The sequence below is a fragment of the Pteropus alecto genome, unplaced genomic scaffold, assembly GCF_000325575.1.
Source record: "Pteropus alecto unplaced genomic scaffold, ASM32557v1 scaffold35, whole genome shotgun sequence".
NCBI classification, from domain to species: Eukaryota; Metazoa; Chordata; class Mammalia; order Chiroptera; family Pteropodidae; genus Pteropus; species Pteropus alecto.
In genome coordinates this window covers 8,187,877-8,204,982 of record NW_006437828.1, presented here as the reverse complement: position 1 = coordinate 8,204,982, position 17,106 = coordinate 8,187,877, and the positions used below count along the sequence as shown (strand labels likewise).

Below are 17,106 nucleotides of genomic sequence, written 5' to 3'. Positions count from 1 at the left end.
AGAGCTAAGGAAAGCAAGTAAGCTTTATTCTTCTATTTCATGTGTTAAGGACAAGTACTTAGCTTCTGCACTGACGATGGAGATGAAAAGGATGAGGAGCCAGTGTTGACACAGCGCCTGTTTGTGGCAGGCATTTTCACGAAAAAGTATCGCCATGTCATTTTATATTATCCTAATAAGCCTGGATGTTATCCATTCCGATTCAAAAATGAAGAAACTGAAGTGCAGAAAAGTCCAGAAAAACCTGACCAAGACCCCACGATGCAATTCCTCAGTGATCAGGATAGGGATCTGTTCTGCCAGCTCACATTTATTGAGCAGTTACTAAGTGCACGGTTATGTCAAGAATCTCATGTGGGTTAATTTTCACAACAACCCTATCCAGTGGAAACTAATATTACCTTTATTTTACAAATGATAAAACTGAGGTCTCGCAGGTGGTAAAGCTGGTCTTTGTACCCACTTAGTATCAGTGTGTGTTCTTAACCACTGAATTTTCCTTGTGAAATTTTGTACAGCTTCCAGTTATGGGACAAAGCTTTATAACCATGCACCTCAGTGTACCTTACGTCAACTTCTGATTATCTGTTCTAACAATCACAGTGTCTTGATGATGGTAAACGATATTCTCGAAAACATTTGTGTCTAGCTTTATAATGTGTTTCATATTCACGTTTCAAGACTATGAATGGGGTGTTATGGGGCCCAATAAAAGTTCAAGAAAAATGGCAATGCTTTTCTGAATAATATTCGTGCGATAATAAGAGTAACAGTTAGAAACGCAGGTACCTTCCTAATTTGATCCCACCACTTAAAATCAGTCCCCTTTTTCTATTCTCAAGACAGATCTCATCTCTTCCATTTAAATAAAGCACCTGAGCTGTTTTCTTCTTTCCCCGCCCCTTTTGTTTTGCTTGCTAAGTCATAAGAAATAAAAAGTTTTGGCCTTAAAAATCTGCTAGTCTATAAGGGATTTAAAAAATTATGTCAATATTGGATTTTATGATCTATTCTACTTAATCGTGTTGATCAAATCACCAGATTTATTGTAAATAACATACTATCCCTAATTCCCACAAAAATTTGAATAGGCTCTAAAGGAACATAAGATAAGCAAATGAATATAGCTACTGGTGATAATCTATGGCAGAAAAGTATTCTTAACTTTAAATGTTAAATGATGTCACACAGCAATCATACAGTATCGTTAACTTTCTCCTTTACTGTCCAAAGTTAGACAATAAATATTAAGGTGAAACAAGTACAACAAAATATGCTAGATGCCAAACTCTAAATGTCAACTCTAATTGAAAAGTAAAAAATAAAAAAGAATTAAAAACTTTAAAACTTTCTAGATAGAAAGAAATCAGTGTCATAATAAGAGATATTCTGATAATTGCTTTGAAACGTTCATACTGAAATACAGCAGCTCCTTGGTAAGAAATAAAGACATATCACAACTTTGCCTGTTTTTTTTTTAATGAGTAAGATATTCTCTTATATTTGAGATTTTAAAATGTAAAAATGTAATATTTCTCCTCTGCTTCCTATTCATAATTTAAAACATACGGATAATTTTACTACAACATTTTCTCCTTTTTCAAACATGCTTGGCCACAGAACAAAATAACATTTATGCAGCACACCCACCTTACACCTAAAATAAGGCTAGCTTCACGCCTACTCATTTTCTGTTCAAATCCTCCTTTATAGTAGGATGAAAGGCTCTGTGCGGGAAAAGAAAGAACGAAAAATAATTAGTTGCATGTATGAGGTGGCATGACCTCAATCCCATCCCATATCAGCAGTAAGAGCAATGAATGCACTTTACTAAAGTCAACTTAAAATTATGGGGGAGAAAAAAGCACTAAATGCTGATCCTTTACAAGATACCATTCCCAAGATGGACACTTCAAAAACACGAACAATTCTTTTCACTTTCAAATACGATAATTTTTCTACACTGTGATAAAACGGAAAGAATAAGAGAGCGGTAGAAGCAAAAGGCTTGAGCTTCTTCTAGGTCCCGCAGTAAGTTTCTCATTGGATGACCTTGACCAAGTCGTTTAATGCTGATATGACAGACATCTTCTAAGCTGGCAGACTGGCTAATAGAGAAAGAGGTGGAGGAACTGACAAAGTGGCAAGGATGTCGGGACAGCAGGCGGGGGCCCAACAGAGGCCAAAACACTGGCCTGGAAGGTCAGCGTGGCTGGGGAGGAGCCGGCGAGGACAGGGTCCTGGAGAGGTAACTGGGCCAGACTGTGGAGGGCCTTGTGAACAACGGAAGCGATTCGGGATCTTATCATCAGTGGTAGAAGCGGCAAGGGCACCGGAGTAACAGAATTTGAGAGGACAGAAAGAAAGGCGTGAGAGAAGCAGCAGACGAGTGAGGAGGGCGCACCGACACCGCAGTCGAGCAGCGACGGGGCACGGGGCGGCGACGGGGCGCGGGGCGGCGTGGTGGCAGAGGAGCAGGGACAGGGGTTCGGTTCTGGCTGTGTTCTGAAAGCTAAACTAACAAGTGCTCGGGGGACTAAATATGGGACATGAGAAAAGGAGAGGAATGACAGCCGATGTAGTCAACCCTGTTATACGCTGGCAGGTCCCCCTTCGGAAGTGACTTACGCCTGGGACAGAGGTGGCCACTGGCGGGTAGCGCTCGGTTGTCAAACTCTGGCCGCCTTGGCTGAAAAAGTCGGGTCCTGCCCAGTTCCTAGGGCCGTCTCTTACAATGGGCTGACATGCGGGTAAAACCCTCGCAGTTACTCAGGGCTCAGTCTACAGCCGCTTCCCAGGTGATGACACTGGCCCAGTTTCATGGCTCCCTGGCCCAGCCTGGGACAACCACCGGGAGCCATCTGCGCTTCCAAGCTCCCCGCCCGGCAGGCCGAGCCTTTGTTAGGGCTGCACCGCAGCCTCAACTGCCCCTCTCCTTTGTCCTTCCTCCCGGGCACAGCTGTGGACCTAGGAGCACTCCGTCCCGAGCTCATGCTTGCTAATCCTTGTCTCGGTCTGGCCTCCGGAGAACTTAAACTGCAAATGAGCTCCACGTTTCTGGCTTTCACTGCCAAACTGCCACTTAACGACTTAGAGAAGGAGCAGTTGTCTGCTGTGGGTAATAGATACCGGGAGATTGGTTTGGGTTAGATTAAGTTTGAAATGTCTATTAGACATCTGAGTGGAGGAGAAGTCTGATCTAGAGATAACATTTGGGAGTCGCGAGTGTACAGACAGTGTTTAAAACCATGAGGCGGAACTGGATCACTCAAGGAGTGTGGACGGGAAGTCTAAAGTCTGAAGCCGAGAAATGACGACGTTTAGTGGCAGAGAAATGGAGGGGCGGAGAAAACTGAGCAGGCCCAGCAGGCAGGTGGGAGGGGAAGCAGAGGCCAAAAGAAAGGGAGAAAAAATAGTTCGAACGCTTCTGACAGGTCAAGTAAATGTGAGCTGAGAAGTGACTGCTGGATTTAGCAAACAGTCAAAAACTGACGGAGTGAGAGTCTAGTGAGAGCGAGCTGGTGGGAAAACGGGAGGAAAGGGATGGGAAAGGCAACTCTTTTCGGCAGATGTGAACAGAGAGATAGGATCCGCGAACTCAACGTTTAGGGAAAAAAATACCTCTATGACTGAATGCATATGTGTTTCTAAAACACGAGCTCGTAATTTTGTAAGAGAAAATAAATAAGTATATGCCTGCATAAAACAAAAGCTGAAAGTATATACACCAAAATGTTGTTTCGGGGTGGTGGGATTATGACTTTCTTTTTTCTTTATGTTTATTTTTACTTTCTAAATGTTTGACATTGAACACAGACTACTCATATAATTTTTTTAAAAAAGGACTAAATGAAAGAAACCAAAGAAATGATCAGAGTTAAAAAAAAAAAAAAAAAATGACTCCCAGGAAGCCAGAACTGGTCATTTAATGTAAGTTGTTCTCTCTGAACAGCCTGTTACATATTTCCACTTGGTAATAATTTTCTGGCTTATAATAATAATTCATTCATTTGACAAACATTTTAGCACCTACTTTGAGCCAGGAACTTTCCAAATGAGACATGTCAAGTTCTGTCCTTCATCACACAGATGCTAATCTATCAATGTACCAATACTGTGAGGAATACGATGAACGATTCCAAGTTTTGAGCAATTTACAATCTAGTAAGAAAAGAAACAAACAAAAAAACCTCTTCCTCCAAGGGTGAGAGGTGGAAGAGAATCAAATGGTTTAAGTACACAAACTGACATGGGACAAATTTTATACACACACACACACGCGCGCACACACACACACACACACACACACACACACAGGTACATACACACATGGGGAATATATAAAGGAATTAGTGATATAGAGGGAAACTATTAAGGAACTGGGGACTTACCAGAGGCAAAGTAGCTGGTTTCAAGGTTTCTCTCAAGAGACCCAAATTTTTAATAGATGCATGCCTTATTCCCTGATATTTCTATGATATTTATCCTTAGGGAGCTCCAAAATTTCAACTTTTCAGCTAATAAATATAAATAGATGATGTTTCATGAACCGTCACTCCCACTATAGCCCAGAAACAGACCATTAAAAGCATAAGACAGCGTAAGAGGCCGCCACCTGCCACGTTAGCTCTCAGGGAAGAAAGAGAAGCATATGCCTGTGATGCATCCTACTGTGGGCGGTGGGTCCCAAGAGAAACAAAGGGGAAAACGAGCAAATCGCATTTCAAAACTCAGAAGGCTGGTAAGGAAAGAGGGATGATTATGCCCGTGAGTAAAATATACACACTGCTCAACTGCCCCTGGACTCTGGAGGTCCCAAGCCTGCCTTTGGGTCCCTTGCTTAGAAGACGTGACCACTGCCATGAGCCACCTACATATTCACGGACCGGTCAATGGCACTGAGGACGCAAGCCTACAGCCTGACGGGGGGCCACTTACGTTAATCTGCTTAGTCCTCAAAAACGTGGACCAACAGGCATCTGAACGAACCCAACACCGTAGGGGGAAGAAGAGAACCGAGACAAACAGCTGACAGTCGGCCTTGGAGGACAGGGATAAACCAGGAAGCAGAAAGAACTTCATGAAATCAGTGTCTTTAGAGACATTCAACGGAACAGCTCAACCATAAAAGAAGAAGTCACTATGAAAAAGAAATGAGAAAAAACCTTGGATGTTAAAAGATTACCAACATAAAATACTTCAGTGGACGGACTGAGTAACGGAACGGCCATTGCTAAAGGCCAACCTGACGACGAGAAAAATAACCTCTGGAAATACTGTGGAATAGAGAATAAAATGATACGGAGCTAGAGGACAAGAGAGAACATGTTAAGAGACACGAAGGAGAGATGCAGAGGCCCAACATCTCTCTAATGAGAGTTCCAGGAGCAGAGGAAAGAGACAATAGGGGAAAACAATAATTAAGGAAAAAATATGAAAGAACCTTACAAACCAAAAGATAGACCATTTCACATGATTAAGGCTCGCTGAGAATTTCTGTGAAATTTCAGAATTCAGAACATCAATAATGAGAAAATCCCCCAAATTTCCAGAGCTAAACAAACAAAAATCACCCAAACTTAAAAACCAAAAGCCCAAACAACAGAAGAAAATCAGGACAGGCTTCGCACAGAGGAAGGGGAGCACCAGGAAGCCTGGCCGTGAGCCTGCAGGAACGCGGGGTGCAGGCTCCGAGCACGCGGGTGCCGAGGCGTCTGAACGCCTGCAGCGCCAGCTCCACCCGGCTCCGAGGAGCCAGCCGCTAAATGATAATTAACAGTGAGCGCAAAAGAAACACATTATTTAACAAAGAACGTAAAACATTTACCATCCATGAATCTCATGTGAAAAATTACTCTAGGCAGTGTTCCAGCAAAATGAAAAAAAAAAAAAAATGGATGAGAAAAAGAAAGATGAGATTTAAGAACGATTTGATGTTAAAGCAGAGGAAGCAAATAACATACTAAGAAAAAATTGAAAAATGTATTCTAAGATGTTTGGCTACAAACTGCAAGAGCAGTACTTTGTGAAAAGAAGGCCGAATTTCTCAACAGCCACGTTTCTGAACTTGAAGCCCACAGGGAAAGGGAGGGGGGCATGCGACACTGCCCCCTCCCTAAGAGACTGGGGTGCTGGGTTCTGCATGCCCAGAACGATCCTGAACTGCTCTGTCTGATCTGTGAGTCTCCATGGAACAGGGAAAAATGTCTCATTTTCTTGCTCTCTCATCCTTTACGATGTTAAAGAATGTAGTTCTGCAAAACTTGGAGGTCTTCTATTTACAGGATAAATGTATCTGCTGAAGATCACCATGACAGGAGAGAAACGATTTCCGAAATTCTCTCCATGTACTACGCAGAAACATGTGGAGAGGTCCACAGAGCGTCCCTTTAAAGAACTATGCCACCGTGTCCACGCCTATCACTCTATTTCAAGCCACGTCATCTGCGACATGGACTGTCTCAGTACCTTGTAACTGCTTTCACAGCTTCTACGCTGGTTCATTCCAGTCTATATTCTATGCGGCAGGCAGAGTGACGATCTGAAATAAAGGTCACACTGCCCCCATGCTCAAAACCTTCCGAAGGCCTTCCATCGCACTGGAAGGGAAATTTGTAGTTTTTGCCCCAGTCTGCTGGGCCCTGAGGGATCCGGGCCCATGCCACCACCATTCCCTCCGCGTACTCCACCGGTCACCTCAGCTCATTTCCACCTCGAGACCTCTGCGGTGTCCCCCACCTTCCGCCCCCGCCTGGAAGACTCTTTCTTGCGACGTTCACGTCTTCTGAGAGGCCTTCCCCGGCCTCCTAATACAGATTCCTCTCTGCTGTCATTCTTTAACCTCTGACCCTCATTTAGTTTTCCCGAAAGTATTCCACACTTCAGCAGATCCCACAGCTTACTAACTCCTCTGTCTCCACTACCACGTAAGCTCCTAGAGGCAGTGTCTTTGTCACGTTCACGACTACAGACCGCCCTTCACACTAACGCCTGGTATGTAGCAGGCGCCTAGCAAACGTGCACTGAATGAATGCTTGCTAACTACCCATTAAGACTTCGGCCAAATAAACTGTAAATAGGAAAACAAAATAAATACATGCTTCCTCCAATGAGAGACACGCATTTATAGGTCTGCAAAATCACTTGCAGTTCTTTTGAAACTGAGTTGAATTATCTGTCACTATGTTATCCTTTGAAAGTGAGGTCATCGTTTAGGGCCAATTAAGCCTCACAAGCCTGTACTGCTTTTGCTAAAACAAGCCATTCTTTCTCATACTGGGGCGAGCCAAGCTGATCCATCCTAGACTTGCTTCTACTTCCCAGAAGTCTAAGCTTACGCTGCCCGGCTTAGGCGAGCTTCCTCTGCAGCGTCTCCGGTGGTCACGAACCACGGTCACCACGCTGCAGCCTGATGCCTACTACCATTCATTCTTCACTTAGAGTCCACTCAGCAGAGTAGCTACAGTGCTGGCAGATAAAATGCATGAGCCCTATAGGGTTTCAGGGTTGGAATCTTATAATTTTATGTTTGACATGGCCAGGCGTGGTGGTACGAGGGAACTAGGCTCAAATTTCAAGAATAAATAAACTCTTGGGTAAGCTCCACCAGAGCAGAGACCATGTCTGTTTTGTTCACCAGTCACACCCAGCTCCTGGCACAGGGACTAGTGTAGAGTGGACAATCACTAAGTGAATGAATGAATATTAATTAAACAAAGAAAATAAATTACCTCCAAGTTGATGTAATACTACTAAAGGAATGTGATAATAATAAATAATTAGAATCAAAACCAGGGATAAGGTTAGATATAAAAATGTGACCAAGAAAATTAAAAGAAACTAAATCAATAAAAGAGACAAATTCCCTGATAATATAAATAAAACTTCTAGAAACATTGAAAATTCAAGACATTTTCTCAATTACTATCACATATGTCACATAAACAAAGGTAAAAATGAGCTAATGAAAGCCATCTTTAACTTACAGGAGTTGAAATCTTCTTTGCAGTTTCTGTGATGACTTGTTCTAGAGGTTTCCAGATCTGAAATGCATAGCGGCCTAAATAGTAACAGGAATAGAAGCAAATATATTTTCTATAATCAAAGACAACACCCACAAGATATTTACCACAGTATTTACTCATAGTTTATTTTATATATGTTATTTCAATAACTATTTTAAAATTTACCAGAAATCATACTTTTTCAAATTTCTAATCTATTGAATATCATTATCATAGCTACTAAACTTATCGAGTTCTAGTTCGTGATTATAAAGTTGCAAATTTTCAATGTAATATATAATGTCTTACATTGATACAGTGTTACTGGTCACACAGACACACACTCACACACAAATCCTAGCACTCTACCACGACAAACTGTAGATGAAATCCTTTACCATAAGATACTCATGAATCTAAAATGATGATCTGTATAGCTTTTCATAGTGATGATTGCTTTGAAATATAAAGAAAACAAACACTGTGTCTGATCTATACAACACAGGAGTGTTTTTAATCGAATTAGCTGTAAAGTAAAAAAGCAATTATGTAGGAAATATTGACCAAGATTGTCATCAATTTCTCACTGAGGATGACTATTCTTCTAAAAACTTATTTTAGCGCTTTCCTTTTTTAGGTATCATAATGATAATTAAAATTGCCCTGAATTCTTGACAACTAAGAATCAATAGGAAACCAGGTCTTAGGTTGCTTTAACAATAAAACATTATCTGGCTAATTCGCCTTTTGCACCCTAATCAGAATGTGTTTCTATTAATACTAGTATCTCATTTCCCAAAAGTCTTGCTAGAAAACCAGCTATGACGCTCTGGACTTCAATTCCTAACCATAACCTTATTTGCAAATCAAGATTTCCACTGGGAAAGATTAACTACATAGATCTTTTAGGAGTCACCTGTCTAAATGCACTACTATTTCTGTGCAAACCTGTTACAGTGATAAACAGGATGCTAGAAATGGGAAGATGTGAAGTAACCCGTCTAATTAGGAGACAAAATGCTCTTGTGATCAAAATAAAGTGAAATTAAGCGAGGCTAAAACCCTACCTCATCCAAGTCTCTTATCGTATAGATGTCAACTGTAGAATCGAATGTTGATGGATTGTACGTTTGATTCTACAATAGTATAAAATATAGCTTTTAAATTACCTCAAAATTCCTTTAAAACCATACACAATCAGACAGCCTCAATGAAAAAAGCAGTTAAAAGCTTCAGGAAGTGACATCTGGAGGTTTACTTTAACCATATGCCAGAAGACCTAGTTCCAACAAATCTAAGTGTACTTTCTCCTAAATTCTATTCCGTTTATTTGGCTCTGGAAGAGATATATGCTGATTATTTAACATTTTAGTTAGAATGAATTTGGCAACGGTGTGGTATATACAGAATACAAACACCAATTCTCATTTTAGAAAGACCCTGACGAAAGGACATCTTTCTCTAATTTCAAATAAAAACCTTACATTTGAATTTGAAATAACTATGCCTATTCTGCTATAACAATTAATACTAAAATTGTTTTACGGTTCTGCGGCAAGTTTGTCAGAATTCCTATTCAGACATGATATTCTTCTCATGAAACTTCAGTAATTAGTTAGCTATAAATTATATAATGAGACACAAGGTCTGGATGGCACAAAGACCAAGAATCTGAACCTCTGATCTTGATTTTAAGGTTCTTATTATTAAAGTTGTTTACACGAGCTTTGTATGAAATTAAATACTGTGCCAAACAAAAGCCTTTTTTTGCTCACTTTTTTATTGGATCTTACTAAACTCCACATAACCACAATGGAATGTAGTTTCACCTAAAAAGAAGATCCCGTTAACGAGATCAAATCCATGGAACTTAGGGACACGAATACTAAAACTAAAAATGTAAATTTTTAACAAGGAAATGCTCTCAAACTAATATTAACTACGGGATAGCTATGCAATTTAAAACTATAAGTTGATGTCTCTAAGCTATAAGTTGAAGAGAGAGCAATTTTTCTTTAAAGCTTCATAACTATTCTTTCTAAAAAGGTAATTTTGGCAGTTTCTCAAGGACATTATAACACTAACATGTTAAAAATGAAGTAATAAATACCCTACAGGGGACGATTATTCTCATTAGAAATAAGTGACAGCTCAGGAAATGTGTCATCCTGGCTGCAAGCAAAAAAATAAATATGGGAGAATAAAGGAACCCCATATCATTGATTGCTTCATATTAAAGACTTTTTAACTTATAGCTCAAACTAAAATATTGCCAGGAAGATCCACTGTTACCAGGGCTAGTTTTCCTTGCTTCTGTATCGTTACTTCTCTTCACCACAGAGTTTGTCTAGATTTTGCTACACTGACAAATGTTCAGTGCTTGTAAGTGGTGGGGAGAAGGGAAGAATAGGGTGGCGTGATGTCTGAAAACCAAAACCTCCAGAATACTGAGTCTGCTTATGAATCACTACGGGAGCGACCTGGAAATATTTCTCATGCAACATCTGTTGACATGTGTCCTTTATCCATCTTACCTGCAAACGCAAAAGCTGCAACACCCAGTCCCACGGCAATCAAGCTTCTGGCCTATGGAGGGAAAAAGATGATCACACAGAGTGTTGCACGATGGGCTTTAAAAGTAAATATTTTTTAATAATGTGAATAATTACGATAAGTCCTAGATTTTCTTCAAGATCTGCTGAGAATAGAACTTAGAAAAGCTGCCCTGTGTATGGGATTGCATCTGCTGTGCACCATGTCGGTTAATTTTCAGTGAACTAGAATAATTCTAGGTTTTCATTTAATTTCTATATATTTGAATTCATTCTAACCAAGAGCTTTTATGTTACCTATTGCTAAAATGTTTCCTACAGACTATTCTTAGTGGGTTTAACATATTAATCTTCCATGCAGATAAAAGGCACATATTCCCTCCTCCATTATACTTGCCATACGCAATGGTATTTGCTATATGTAAAAACTCGGTACAATGTTAGATGCATATTTAGCAAATCAGTCAAACTTCCAAAAACTATATCGAAGATAAACACAAAAAGCCTTACAACCTTTAAAAACAACAAAAACACACCCAAATTAGGTGACTAACTAATGATAGATCATTTAAAAGCTAGTTTATTTCTACCTTTCTAGAACAATGTAAAAATTTTAAAACTAGAGCCAAGCATTCAGAATCTAAGGTTATGAACTCAGTCTAAGAAAACTCTATTTTAAATTGGTATGTGCTCCATATTTTTCTATGCTTTTCTCCCTAAGCACTTCAGGAAAGCATGTAACTCGCAACAGAAAAAGGTTTATGCAGCGGAGATCAATGGCTGCCCAACATGCATGCTCCCTTTCTTCTGTGGAATTCCTATTTTCAGCCTGACACGTATTAGGTATGGTTAACCAGGTGTCAGGTTATAGGACATAAGCAGAGTGGTGTGTGTCACGTCCGGCAAGTCGTTCGGGGAAGTGGGTGACCATCTTTCTTCCTTTCCATCCCTCTTTCCCGATGGCCGGACTGTAGACCTTATACCTGGAGCAGCCATCTTGGATAAAAAAAGGAAGAAAAATGAGACGAAAAGAGACTGTGTCTGTGACTGTGGACCTGCCAGAGGACTCTGGACTGCCTTCATCTGCATGAGGTAAAAATAAAATCCTGTCCTAAGTCAACACCGTTATGTTCAGTTTTCAGGCACTTGCAGCCAATTTACATTTTGATGGATGCAGAATTAAGGAGAGACACCAGAGAAATGTTTTCGTCTGATTAGTAGTGTGAGAGGTAAATGTCTAAGATCCAGCAAAAAAAAAAAGAAAGAAAAAGAAAAAAAAATTTAAAGCTAGAATAATCTCACTAGGAAACAAAATGGATTCATTTCATATTGTAGCATAAGTTGCAAGATAGGGGGCTGAAATGAATGAATTTCTAAAACCAAAAAGCCCTGCAGCCATCAGCTTCAAGTTCTGCAAGGGAACACCCCTTTGCCTGGGTGGATAACAGTTTCCAATTGCTGCTGTTCCCTGAGAGATTCATCATCTCTTTTTAGTTATACCATGCCCACATCTCTGCAAATAGTCCATTCATTAAACCAGCTTCAAAAAAGCCATCATCTGTTACCACCAGGACCCTCACTGATAGAAACATCACTGTTCCATGTACGAGAGAGGAGGAGCATGAAACAAGGCAAAGGTTTACATCACGTGAGTCCTATGTAGGGCCTTGAACATAGTGGGCCTCCATGTTTATACTAATCTCCCAAAGATCTTTATTTTTATCCAATTACAACATTTACTGCACTGAATTATAGCTTAGTGTTCTGTCTCCTTTAGCTTTTGTAGATATTAAGAGCCTTTTAAAAATATGATGAACTCTATAGACCATCACCCCATAAAACCACAAATATATATATACCACAAATATTTTGTATATAATTTGAGGGGGTTCATGGGTTTCCATGTGATCCTTGCACCCACAAGCCCCAACATAAGGACCCCTGAAACAAACAAACAAGCAAACAAACAAGCTCACTAACACCTGGGAGAGTATCTCATTCACCTTTGAGCCCCAGAGCACATCGGAAGACCTGGCATACATATTTCATTTTTCACTCATTCAAAAATACAACAAGAAAAATAATGTTGATTCTAGAACTATCCTCTATTTCTAAAGACTAACTTTATAGAAAGATAACAAAAAAAGGCCTTGAGACCTTTTAAAACAACAAAAACAAACCCAAGTTAGGTGGGTCACTGGAGTAAAAGAAGGATGTTGAGTCAATGACCAAAAACTATACAATCAAATCTTGATTACCCCCACTGAGAAGCCAAAGTATAGCACAGCTAATCAAACACTCATTTCTTTACTGGAATTAAAATTCCTTATTGGAAGGGGGTTGTACCTGATTTACCTCTTTAATGTATTCTGAATTAACTTGATACTGAAACAGTTTATACTATTTCAGCATCAACAGTTGATAACAAACAAAAATATATTATTTGGAAGTTGACCCCAACTTGAAATTTTAAAAAAATATCGTATGTTCTACACAACCAGATTCTGTACTCTGAAATAAGAATAAAGGTCCTTCTCATAAAGTTTTCTATAGAAATGCTAAGGCTGTTATATATAAGTAATTAAGTTAAAACTTCAACTGGCCCAGAATATGATTTGCTTCCTGGAAAGAAAAAAATAATATGTATGTGCTACCTAACATTTTTTTCATTCACTAAAAAGTCATTGGTTTGTGTTTTTAATTTTTTCAGACACAGATTTAGAGTTCTAAAACAAGTTCCCCCAGCCCTCCACATATATAAATGACCCAAACAGGGAAAATAAACTATCTAATTGAAAATATAGAAAACAGGCAATACAAGACAGTCAACTTAAAATCTGAGCAAGTAGTTCACACAGAACTCCTGACCAAATCTTTATCTGAATTTAGTTTTTAAAAGTAGAATAACATCTGACAGTCCATGGTTCATTTGTCATAACTGTAAATAGATAATTCCATCAACATCTCTTTCATTTCTGTTGAAAAAAGTTTCATATATGTCTTATCACTACACTATTTCACATTTACTTAAACTTCAGTGTTGTATCTTCAGGCCAAGAAGGTCTATTTTGTTTCTTTTATATATGCAACACAGCTTTTGATTCAGCGGCAAACACAAAGATGTACTTCAATTTTTACTTTGAATGTTTTTAAACAATGATGCTTTAAAACTAAATTGCCAGTGACAGAATGACGAAAATGACATTGAAAAGACAATATAAAAGCAAAGCGGTAGATCGGGCATAGCGGTGGTACCACAGATACAGTCATTTTCTACCGACTGGGCAATAACCAGGTTAAATGTCTAAAACGGCTCACGCTACTAGACTGACATGATACATCTGTGATTTTATAGGAAGTAGAGAAATGCTGTGATTTATTTGACTTAGAAAAATTAGAATGTGTGCCGAAAATGAAATCGGGCAGTGTGATTTAAGAAGAAAGGTGTGTATGTACCTGTACTCTGACCTAAGCTAAAACTGTGTCATATATACGCAGGGGACTGTGAATGGGAAATTTGAAGACCATACATGGTACTTTTTGGTTTTCGCTTTTGTTTTTTTTTTTCATATCCTGAAGGCTGCCTTGGGCAGTTTCAGTTTTGAAACATTTTCTTTGAAGAATCAGACTTTATGGGTTCGAAAAGTAGCTAACATTTTCTAGGCCTGCAGAAGAGCTAAATAAATTCTCAGAGGGGTGTGTGTGTGGTGCTATACGAAATTAGGCTAGCACATACTTAGAACAAGCTGATCTTTCTAGAAGTATGTGCACATATATACCTAAAAAATAAATCAGTTAGAAACCAGTTGAAGGTGCCACCAATGAATTCTTTTATGACTGGTTCAGATTAATGTTTGGGAATAGTGGTCTATACAAGGAAAAAAGAAAACACTGTATTTACATCAAATTTGTAAATTCGGTTTTTAACAATTTCATCATGGTCACCATGGAAAACAAAGATGATATACAGGTATATGACAAATTTAAGTGATATTGATCAATAATATTTAAGTATTTAAGATTCATGACCTTATGCTATATTTGTCAAAACTGCCAAAAAGCATAGTTTTCACTGCACTCCCTTTGACTGTAACAATGCATGAATAATTTGATTTAAATATTTCCAGGCATATGCATAACAGCACTATAGCAATCAACAAAGTAAATTCTCAAGGAAATTGGCTGGTTTTAAAATGGCGGGAGAGTTACCATAGAGAATCCTTTTCTTAGACTGCTAAATCTGGCTGAAGAAAAGTCTCATGTCCACATCAAATACCATCACTACAAAATGATGGTTTCTGGCACGTACTGGGCCTTCAACTCTGCTCCGTATCATCATCTTCTCATCCTTACCTGGTACCCTTCTCTTTTTGCCCTTAGTATCTTAAGTCTTTACTTTTCTCATAAGCCTGCACGTTCTTCATCCATGCAGCAAGCGTGAGCTCCTTCCCTCTTCACCCCGCCTTCGCTCCTGCACGTGCGGAGGGGTGCTAAAGATAGTCTATGGGCTTCAAGCCAGGACTCCAGGCCAGCCCAGGGCTCCAATTCCAGCTCAACATCCACTAGCTGTGGCCCTAAGCGGATCTCTCCAGACCCGTTTGCTCATCTGTAAAATGGCAATGGGAATACCTAGGTTGTAGGATGATCATAATGACTTGTGAGATAAGGTTGTAAAAATAAGCAGCACAGTGTGTAAACATGGCAGATACTCTGTTAGTCCTTTCTTCTGTCCCACATCATTATACTCTTTCTTATTCCTTTCTGTTAGCTCTGCTAGGTCTTCCTGGAACATTCCTACTTATTTGTCAGTGAAGCTTTCCCCGCCCACCTCCCCGCCCTTGGTAAAACTCTTGATGGCTGGCCGCACAGCACTTAGCAGATAGCCCCATTATAATACACAGCATATTATTTAATAATGGTTTGCCTCTTTCGAATCCATTCTAAAATGTGAGCTTCTGGAGGTAGGGACGTGTTTATCTCTTTGGATTTCCAAAATCTAGCAAAGTACTAGGCACACAGTGTGTTTTCAAAAACTTTGTATAATGGGAAAAAAATGGTCTTAAAAAGAATCCCTAACTATCCAGATGCCTCTTTTAGCTTGTTATTTGTGTACTATATTGGTGTCTGCTAGTGACCGAAATTCTGTTTTGAAATGGGAAGATATAATGGAGAATGATAGACTTAATTAAGAGACTAACATGTAATCATGCCTCAAAATGGCCTGGACCAGGTAAACACATCCAAAAGTCTCACGGAAGACAAAGAAAATGGCATTAAGGGTCTTGTATCAGGCAGATTTTTATTATAAAAATGAAACAAAGATAATCCACAGGTCCATGTAGGAAAACATGAAGCAACCATTGATTTGTCGAACAAACACAAATAAAAATGAAGAAACTCCCAATAAAAGAGATGATTTTCAAGTAGCCGTTTGGAGGCTGTCTCCACTCTGACTGGTTGACTGATTTCAATAAACACTCGGTAAGATTCTATGTGCCAATCACAACTCTGAGTCCTGGGGATATAGGAGACAAAAAAACCTATCTTCGTGAAGCTCCATTTTAGCATGAGACAGAAAACAATGTAAGTAAGGAAAATATACAGTAGAGAGGGTATGGTGTGGAGAAAAATAAAGCAGGTAAAAGAAGCAGGTGGGTATTTGTACGGCAAGAGTGGCAAATTCAGATAGAGTGAGCAGGGAAAGCTTCACTGATGAGGTGCCATTTGAAACAAACAAACAAAAAGCCAAGTGAAGCAGCCACGCCCATATCTGAGGGAAGATCACTGCAGGCAGAGGGAACGTGTGAAGACCCCAAGGCGGGTCATGCCTGGTGTGCCTGGGCGTAGCCAGGAGGCTAGTGTGCACAGAGCAGAGTGTGAGAAGAGGGAAAAAAGAAGAGGAAGTGAGGTCAGAGAGGAATTATGGGATGCAGATCATGTCAGGCCTTAGGGGTCAATGTAAGAACTTCAGCTTTATTCTGAGTGATATGAGATATAACTGTTTTGAGCAAAGGCTTAAGATGATCTTATTTAGAATTCTAAAATGATTCCTAGTTGTCATGTTGAGAACAGACATGTCAAAGGCAGAGGCATGGAGGTGAGTTAGGAATCTATTAAAATATGCCAAGAAAGAGATAATAGTAATTTGGATTGAAGTGATTAGTGATGGACATAGGGAAAGGTTATCAGATTCTGGATAGATTCTGAAGATAAAGCCAACAAGATTTATTGAGAGACTGGATGAGGTATGAGAGAAAAAGAAAAAAATGGTGTTCACTGACAGATGAATGGATAAAGAAAATGTGATTATATATAACATAATATTATTCAACCAGAAAAAAAATCCTAGCATTCGAGACAACACGAATGAATCAGGAAGACATTATGTTAAGTGAAACAGACAAATGCTGTGTAATCTCATTTCTATGTGTAATCTGAAAAAGTAGAACTCACAGAAGCAGGGAGCAAAATGGTGGCTGCCAGGGGCTGGGGCACAACTATCCCTCAAAGAAGCCGGAGGAAGAGGGTGCCAAGGCTGTTGCCTTAATGGA

The 17,106-nt window shown here is 39.5% G+C and overlaps 1 protein-coding gene across 1 annotated transcript in view; it reads right to left on the bottom strand.

Moving 5' to 3' along the window:
• DNAJC15 (DnaJ heat shock protein family (Hsp40) member C15) overlaps positions 1-17,106 on the bottom strand; it is a gene marked incomplete at its 5' end in the record, with an annotated part of 48,430 nt that overhangs the window by 20,541 nt on the left and 10,783 nt on the right. Inside the window, 3 exons of the mRNA XM_006914984.2 lie at positions 1,651-1,727; positions 7,986-8,059; positions 10,538-10,589. Coding sequence (XP_006915046.1) covers positions 1,651-1,727; positions 7,986-8,059; positions 10,538-10,589 — 203 coding nt within the window. The remainder of the gene's footprint in view (positions 1-1,650; positions 1,728-7,985; positions 8,060-10,537; positions 10,590-17,106) is intronic.